Source organism: Epinephelus lanceolatus, chromosome 23 (assembly GCF_041903045.1).
Source record: "Epinephelus lanceolatus isolate andai-2023 chromosome 23, ASM4190304v1, whole genome shotgun sequence".
In the NCBI taxonomy this organism is placed as follows: Eukaryota; Metazoa; Chordata; class Actinopteri; order Perciformes; family Serranidae; genus Epinephelus; species Epinephelus lanceolatus.
The window spans coordinates 21552648-21561943 of NC_135756.1; the positions used below are offsets into that span (position 1 = coordinate 21552648).

Genomic DNA, 9296 nt, shown 5'->3' on the forward strand with positions numbered 1-9296 from the left:
GTCTATTTTACAGTTTAAAATGGCTTTTTGAGTGAGTCGAATGTTGCGACGCAAAATCCAAGCGAGGGTTGGTGACATAGTTCAGCGACACGTCAACCACACGGAAGAAGGTGTCTGTCCAACCTGCCACTTTCCTGCTCACCGAAGGACCGTAGTCTTATCGAAATGGGTGAGTATTTTCACTATTGGTCGACTAAATGTATGGACGTGCCCTTTGAGTCTCTATAACCTTATTGCGTATGAATTATTAGGGTCAAGTATATCTCTGTTTCCATTTAACGCGCAGCTCGCCTGCTAGCTAGCTAACGTTAGCTATTACCGTGGATACGGTATGTCATCCGTGGTCTTTTGACGTGGACAGCTCTTTAACGTTTTGTCTCCAAACTATTCGGGCCAGCTGTGTAATAATACTTATATATTGGCATCAAATGCATAAGAGAAAAATGAACGAGGGCCTGCTGTCTTTAGTTAATTCAATGATGCCGGAACGTCAGTTTTTGATGCTAAGCTAACCTTAGCTAACTTGCTCAACCACCTGAGTGATACTGAAAGGCCCACTGTTGTGCAAATCAGGAAAAGACATTGGGTTTTAAATAGCTTCAGGTGTAAGGAAGCTCACTCTTTTACGTTGAATTTACTTTTATGTCTTTGTAACTGTCACATCTCTCTGTTTCTGTAATTCTTCACAACTCTTACCACTATTTTGGCAGTTGATTTGCCTTTAACTATTTTGTTTTCATGATTTAAGCTATCATTAAGCTTCTTATAATGAAGAAAAATGAATGCACTGGGTCAAGACACAAGTTGTAGGTGATTGTAAGAAAATTAGGTGCTCTTCAAAGATAGGACAAATGGTCACTTGAGAACAAAAAGCAATGAGTGTCCCAGCTTACTTCAGTGTAGGATTCCATAATATGGGCTGGCACGGTGTAAGTCCTCTCTTCACCCTATTGAAGACTACCTAAAGTTGACACGTGCTGGTCCATTCATGGGTGACTAAAGGATTTTTAACCATAATCAGAGTGCCTCGGATACCTTGTTAGTCTACCAGCCCATATCATGGACCTCATGCTGAGGTAGCTGGGACAGTCATTGCTTTTTATTCCTATGTTATCATTAAGTTTATTTATGCAAAGACGAAATGGTGAAAAATGCCCATCAATGGTTACCACAGCCCAAAGTGATGTTTTACACCCAACAAATCCAAAGTATTCAGCTCATAGTGAAGACGGAGCAAGCAAATGTTTGCTGTTTTAGTTGATGTTATATCAAAAATTACTTTTCTCTGCATTAAACTCTTCCCCGTGTGTTTATTTTTCAGGTAATTTCTTCTCTAATCTCTTCTCGAGCCTGATAGGCACCAGAGAGATGAGGATTCTGATCCTGGGTTTGGACGGCGCAGGGAAAACAACCATTCTGTACCGGCTGCAGGTTGGAGAGGTGGTCACCACAATCCCCAGTATGTACTGGCTTGCTGTATTTCTTTGTTCCCATACTTATTTAGTGTTTATTCCTCCACACACAACATCCTCAGATTCATATCAGTTTAACTGTCAGTTTATCAGATATAGTATTTTTTTAACATAGTGTTATGACAACAGTCTATTTATGTACACTGATATTACAGTATGAATGGCATCCATCCTCAGTCCTGCAGACATGTGTCTGCACAGTGAGGCTGGGTAAACAAAGGCAACCAGTCTGGTCAACATTTTTCTTTGACACACAGACTTTTACTGGAGAGAGGCAAATTAAGACAAACAAGTTTCACTGGCTTTAATGAAAGTAATTACAGTTGACAGAGTTTGATGTTAGCAAAGACAGCTGTGATACCTGGAGAAAAACAAACACAATGTATGAGTCAGTTTGTGGTTTAGAAACACTGAAATGGAAGTATGTGATCAAATAAGAATATAAACTGAATCAAGCTGTGTCTGTGAGTACTGCAGTGTATATCGTAATCTCAGTACTCAGCAGAAAAATCACACTGCACACGCAGATAAGATGGTGGTAACCATCAGGATCATATTCTTGGCTCTCACTGTCCCCTTTTGGATTTCTCTCCACTAAGCAATCGGCTTCAACGTGGAGACAGTCACATACAGTAATCTGAAGTTCCAGGTGTGGGATCTGGGAGGACAGACAAGTATCAGGTAGGTGACAGATTGTGGCTGTGTTGTGGAGCTCCCAGGAGTTAGTTTGTGAAAGTGTATGTATGTGGGACACGGATGGAGCTCCAAACAGCATTTTGGAGATTGGGTATAAACAGAAGAAGCAAGGTTTTGTGTATATGTACCTATTTTCACCTCACTTTTTAAATGTTTGGACTTGTTGCATTCATTCTTGCATCTATGCGCTGTCAAACCACCATGTTTTTTTTGTTACTCTTCATCATCCTCTCTGTCTCTTCTCCCGTCTGACAACCTCTGCTCCTCGCTCTGCTCGACAGGCCCTACTGGCGGTGTTACTACTCGAACACAGATGCAGTCATCTATGTGGTTGACAGCAGCGACCGGGACAGGATGGGCATCTCAAAGTCTGAGCTGGTGGCCATGTTGGAGGTAAGTGGGCTCATTCTCAACTACAACCTGAACACATTGAACGATTTCATTATTTTGCAAGTATTTGAGGTCATGTCAAAATATTTTGTTGCTCAAATTACACTGGTCAAATCCAGATGCCAACATTCAAAGTGAAAAATTCAAGTTTGATCATCTGGGCTAGCAAGTTTTTATTCCTCCATGCTGGCGATAGCCGTCCATCTGTCTGGCCGCCCCATTCTCCTAAATGCAGTATCTCAGTAATGCCTTGAAGGAATTTCTTCAACTTGGACTCAAGGATGAACTGTGACATTTGTTTATAACATACTATGACATTTTAATATTTTTGATCACATACTGTACTATGACTTTTTTTATGATATTTTTGACCACATACTATACTATGACTTTTTTATGATATTTTTGACCACATACTATACTATGACTTTGATGATATTTTTGATCACATACTATACTATGACTTTTTTATGATATTTTTGATCACATACTATAATATGACTGTTTTTATGATGTTTTTGATCACATACTATAATATGACTGTTTTTATGATGTTTTTGATCACATACAATACCAGGACTTTTTTTATGATATTTTTGACCACATACTTTACTATGACGTTTTTATGATATTTTTGACCACATACTATACTGTTACTTTTTTGTGATATTTTTGACCACGTACTATACTATGACTTTTTTGTGAGATTTTTTGATCACATACTATACTATGACTTTTTTATGATATTTTTGATCACATACTATACTATGACTTTTTTATGATATTTTTGATCACATACTATACTATGACGTTTTTACGATATTTTTGACCACATACTATACTATGACGTTGTTGTGAGATTTTTTGATCACATACTATACTATTACTTTTTTATATTTTTATCACGTACTATACTATGACTTTTTTGTGATATTTTTGACCACATACTATACTATGACTTTTTTATGATATTTTTGATCACATACTATACTATTACTTTTTTATATTTTTATCACGTACTATACTATGACTTTTTTGTGATATTTTTGACCACATACTATACTATGACTTTTTTATGATATTTTTGATCACGTACTATACTATGACTTTTTTATATTTTTGACCACATACTATACTATGACTTTTTTATGATATTTTTGATCACATACTATACTATGACTTTTTTGTGAGATTTTTGACCACATATTATAGGATGACTTTTTTATGATATTTTTGATCGCATACTATACTATGACATTTTTGTGAGATTTTTTGATCACCTACTATACTATGACGTTTTTATGATATTTTTGACCACATACTATACTATGATGTTGTTGTGAGATTTTTTGATCACATACTATACTATTACTTTTTTATGATATTTTTATCACATACTATACTATGACTTTTTTATGATATTTTTGACCACATACTATACTATGACATTGTTGTGAGATTTTTTGATCACATACTATACTATGACTTTTTTATGATATTTTTGATCGCATACTATACTATGACGTTTTTACGATATTTTTGACCACATACTATACTATGACGTTGTTGTGAGATTTTTTGATCACATACTATACTATTACTTTTTTCTGATATTTTTATCACGTACTATACTATGACTTTTTTATGATATTTTTGACCACATACTATACTATGACTTTTTTGTGATATTTTTGACCACATACTATACTATGACTTTTTTGTGAGATTTTTTGATCACATACTATACTATTACTTTTTTATATTTTTATCACGTACTATACTATGACTTTTTTGTGATATTTTTGACCACATATTATAGGATGACTTTTTTGTGATATTTTTGACCACATATTATAGGATGAGTTTTTTATGATATTTTTGACCACATACTATACTATGACTTTTTTATGATATTTTTGATCGCATACTATACTATGACGTTTTTATGATATTTTTGATCGCATACTATACTATGACGTTTTTATGATATTTTTGATCACATACTATATTAGGGCTGGGCGGTATGACCTAAAATTCATATCACGGTATAAATCGAATCCCTTCACGTAACGTATATATCGCGGTATAAATTTAAGTGTAAAAGTTATAATAGAAGTGTTTCTGAATGGGTTTTGTAGTCCCTTAGCAAAGCTAAATTGATAAAAAAAACACAGCAACAAAAGCAAAGATATAATGTATTTTTTAGAGCATTTATTGTGCAGAATGCAGATCTCAAAACTCAAAATTAAATCCCAGCACTCTATGGTGCAAAATGTCCCCTGGGATCTATATCAAAAGGTAATTTCCTTCTTTTAGCAAAATCCTAAATGACTGAGTTGTGTTTTTTCCACCTGGACCTTTATGCTCTGCCATTTCTCCTCTAATCATCACGCTGTAACCTGTGACAGGCTGTTATGATACCACAACTATCACACATTCACATATGGAGTTTTTTGTGGAGCCCCTAGCGTCACATAGGTTTACATTACCAAAGGTTTATGACAAAATCTCTTGCTGAAAACCAACTCCCATGTGCGCACGGTGAGAGAGGAGAGGGAGAGACGCTGTGCTGCTGCCAGAGGAGACGCTGAATGAGTTCACTCTGAGAAGTCCAGGGCTGTTCTTAAGACATTAACTCACTCACTCACAAGTTCTCCAGCAACACATGTTGCACGTGCTACGCTAAATCACGGACGTGAACCAGCTCCTCTTGCTCCGCTGTCTCTGTGCTCGCAGCCATTTTCACACTGAGGCAGGTGCGATGACGTCATCGACGATAGGACGGTAGAGCGCAAATCTCTACCGTGGGCCAAATTTATATCATTTCTACCATCTACCGCATATACCATGCAGCCCTATACTATACTATGACTTTTTTGTGATATTTTTGACCACATACTATACTATGACTTTTTTATGATATTTTTGACCACATACTATACTGTGACTTTTTTGTGAGATTTTTGGGTCCATGTCATTGGTTCGACAGCCCATTGGTTCGACATCCCATTAGTCCAGCTCTCCGCGGTGCTGAATGGCTCACGGTGGGCGTATGGTGCACCGCGACCGGCTTGAGGCGGAGCAGCCTCGCGGCTTATGTGTTTGTCACTTTGTTTTTCATTTTAACTCACACCATGATCTTTTCCTGACCCTAACCAAGTGGTTTTTGTGCCTAAACCTAACCAGACCTTAACCACAGGGCATCCTGATGATTTCGGAACGGACTTCGGAACAATGAGTTTAATATGGTCGGAACAATTGGATGTCGAACCAATGGCCAGATCCCGTACTTTTGACCACGTACTATACTATGACTTTTTTGTGAGATTTTTGACCACATACTATACTATGACTTTTTTTGTGAGATTTTTGACCACTGTGACTTTTTGTGAGATTTTTGACTACATACTATACTATGACTTTTTTGAGATTTTTGATCACATACTATACTGTGACTTTTGTGATATTTTTGACCACATACTATACTATGACTTTTTTGTGATATTTTTGACCACATACTATACTATGACTTTTTTGTGAGATTTTTGACCACATACTATACTATGACTTTTTTGTGAGATTTTTGACCACATACTATACTATGACTTTTTTGTGAGATTTTTGACCACATACTGTACTGTGACTTTTTTGTGAGATTTTTGATCACATACTATACTATGACTTTTTTGTGATATTTTTGACCATGTACTATACTGTGACTTTTCTGTGAAATTTTTGACCACATACTATACTATGGCTTTTTTATATTTTTGATCACGTACTATACTGTGACTTTTCTGTGAAATTTTTGACCACATACTATACTATGACTTTTTTGTTAGATTTTTGACCACGTACTATACTATGACTTTTTGTGAGATTTTTGATCACATACTATACTGTGACTTTTTTGTGAGATTTTTGACCACATACTATACTATGACTTTTTTATATTTTTGATCACATACTATACTATGACTTTCTTGTGATATTTTTAACCACTATGACTTTTTGTGAGATTTTTGATCACATACTATACTATGACTTTTTTGTTAGATTTTTGACCACATACTATACTATGACTTTTTTGTGAGATTTTTGATCACATACTATACTATGACTTTTTTGTTAGATTTTTGACCATGTACTATACTATGACTTTTTTGTGAGATTTTTGACCACATACTATACTATGACTTTCTTGTTAGATTTTTGATCACATACTATACTATGACTTTTTTGTGAGATTTTTGACCACATACTATACTATGACTTTTTTGTGAGATTTTTGACCATGTACTATACTGTGACTTTTTTGTGAGATTTTGATCACGTACTATACTGTGACTTTTCTGTGAAATTTTTGACCACATACTATACTATGACTTTTTGTGAGATTTTTGATCACATACTATACTGTGACTTTTTTGTTAGATTTTTGACCACATACTATACTATGATTTTTTTGTGAGATTTTTGACCATGTACTATACTATGACTTTTTTGTGAGATTTTTGATCACATACTATACTATGACTATTTTGTTAGATTTTTGACCATGTACTATACTATGACTTTTTTGTGAGATTTTTGACCACATACTATACTATGACTTTCTTGTTAGATTTTTGATCACATACTATACTATGACTTTTTTGTGAGATTTTTGACCACATACTATACTATGACTTTTTTGTTAGATTTTTGACCACATACTATATACTATGACTTTTTTGTGAGATTTTTGACCACATACTATACTATGACTTTTTTGTGAGATTTTTGATCACATACTATATACTATGACTTTTTTGTTAAATTTTTGACCATGTACTATACTATGACTTTTTTTGTGAGATTTTTGACCACATACTATACTATGACTTTCTTGTTAGATTTTTGATCACATACTATACTATGACTTTTTGTGAGATTTTTGACCACATACTATACTATGACTTTTTTATGATATTTTTGACCACATACTATACTATGACATTTTTATAACATACTATGACATCAGAAATGTCATGATGTAATTTTGATTTTTTAATGTAATTTGCTCATATTCCTAATGCTGTGTTTTATTCAGGAGGAGGAGCTGAAGAAAGCTATCCTGGTGGTCTTTGCAAACAAACAGGACATGGACCAGGCAATGACGCCCAGTGAGGTGGCCAACGCTCTTGGCCTTTCCGCCCTCAAAGACAGAAAATGGCAGATCTTCAGGACCTCGGCCACAAAGGGCACTGGGCTGGAAGAAGCAATGGACTGGTAGGCTTTACCGTACAATAATTATAGAACTAGATGTAAGGTGTGATTTTTATCCAGAACTATCTATGTATTTGTCAAAAGCTCCCAGTCAACGGTGAGCACACCAGCCATTTCTAAGAAGAAAAAAAAAACAGTATAGAGGACTTCATTCTCTGCAGGATTGGTTGATATTGCACAACATATTATCTCTTCTTGTGTTTACCAAGACTGAATTATATTTGCTCTGTCTCCGTCATCACAGGCTGGTGGATTCCCTGAAGAGTCGACAGTAAAGGCTCCCACCCATTCTGTATATACTCCTGACCTTTGACCCTCCTGTATGAAGCCTTGTGACTGACCCCTCTCCACTGGACCTGTGATTGCACTCCTCCCCACCTCCAACCCACCTGAAGCCTTGGCCAAGCCCTCCCAATGCCTAACGCCTTTCAAGCCTGGGACTTACCAGTGAAGGCTGCAGTAATGTCTGGACTGGGCACACACACACATAAAGTCCCACCTCTCCCAGTGCTGGTGACACGAGTGAAGCTTTTAGAGAGCTGTATGACTTTAGCGATGGGCAAGTTAGTATCTACCCTTCTGTGTTATGAAAATGAAAAAAAAAATCCTGACCACCTGTGAACTGATGTCTTAAGCATTGATAATTTTACGATTCCATTTTTAAGCATAAACACTGAAGTTATCACGGATTAAAAGGAATATGTAAATCAGGCTCTGTGAAAAGCGCATCTACTCTGACCCTCTGTAGCATTTCAAACATCAGGTGTCTTCACTGGACAACGCTTCATCTTCTCCCATAGGGGTAAAGCAGTTTGCATGTCGTGCAGCCTGAAGATGATCAGTCAATGATGGGCTTTTATGTCAGCAAGATGCAGTGAAGATCCACCAGGGGGCAGTGTTTTTTCATGAAGGCACAAATTTCATTCCTGCTCTTGAACTGTGCAACCAGAGACGGGGACACATCATCACAGAGAAGCTGCTTGATTACCCAACTAATTTTTTGATAGTATGCTGGACCATCCTTACCTCTCTGTAAACAATTTGTAAAACATGTTCTGATTTACTTCTGGAAATTGCAAATTTGGACTCAAACGTTCAGAAAAAAAAAAAGTACTCCCCATCCACTACACGTCCTCTGGCCAAGTGTTACTGCAGCCCGGGCTGTTTTTGTACTATATAGTCAGGCAGATACATTGTCATTGATTTCTATTGTGTTTTTTCTCCTCCTGTTCATTTGTGTTGTTCCCACTTTTTAAGAAAAATAATTTAGTAGGTAAAGTCTTTTCCATTGAAATCCTTGAGTGCAGCTTTGGCATATAAGTCATTTAGTTACTGAACACTAATTGTATGCTCAAAGTTTTATGGTTGCATATTTATATCTGCTTGTACAGTGAAAATTATTCTCAGTAAAGATTGCTATCAGTGATTGTACCATTTTGTGTTGAGACTGTTTGATTTTTAAAATTGTGA

General features: G+C 36.0%; 1 protein-coding gene across 1 annotated transcript; it reads left to right on the forward strand.

Annotated features, from left to right (window-relative positions):
- The first annotated feature begins 16 nt into the window (after positions 1–16).
- Positions 17–9257, forward strand: arl1 (ADP-ribosylation factor-like 1). Its single transcript, XM_033614844.2, has 6 exons — positions 17–169; positions 1322–1459; positions 2072–2153; positions 2450–2561; positions 7651–7829; positions 8071–9257. Exons 1-6 carry the CDS (start codon positions 166–168, stop codon positions 8099–8101), a joined length of 546 nt encoding a protein of 181 aa, XP_033470735.1. The 5' UTR covers positions 17–165; the 3' UTR covers positions 8102–9257.
- Positions 9258–9296: the final 39 nt, after the last annotated feature.

Bases quoted from the DNA above. Each gene is read 5' to 3' on its own strand.
- arl1 (XM_033614844.2), top strand. The intron at 1,460-2,071 runs GTATGTACTGGC...CTCTCCACTAAG, and splicing joins GGTGGTCACCACAATCCCCA to CAATCGGCTTCAACGTGGAG. The intron at 7,830-8,070 runs GTAGGCTTTACC...CCGTCATCACAG, and splicing joins CTGGAAGAAGCAATGGACTG to GCTGGTGGATTCCCTGAAGA.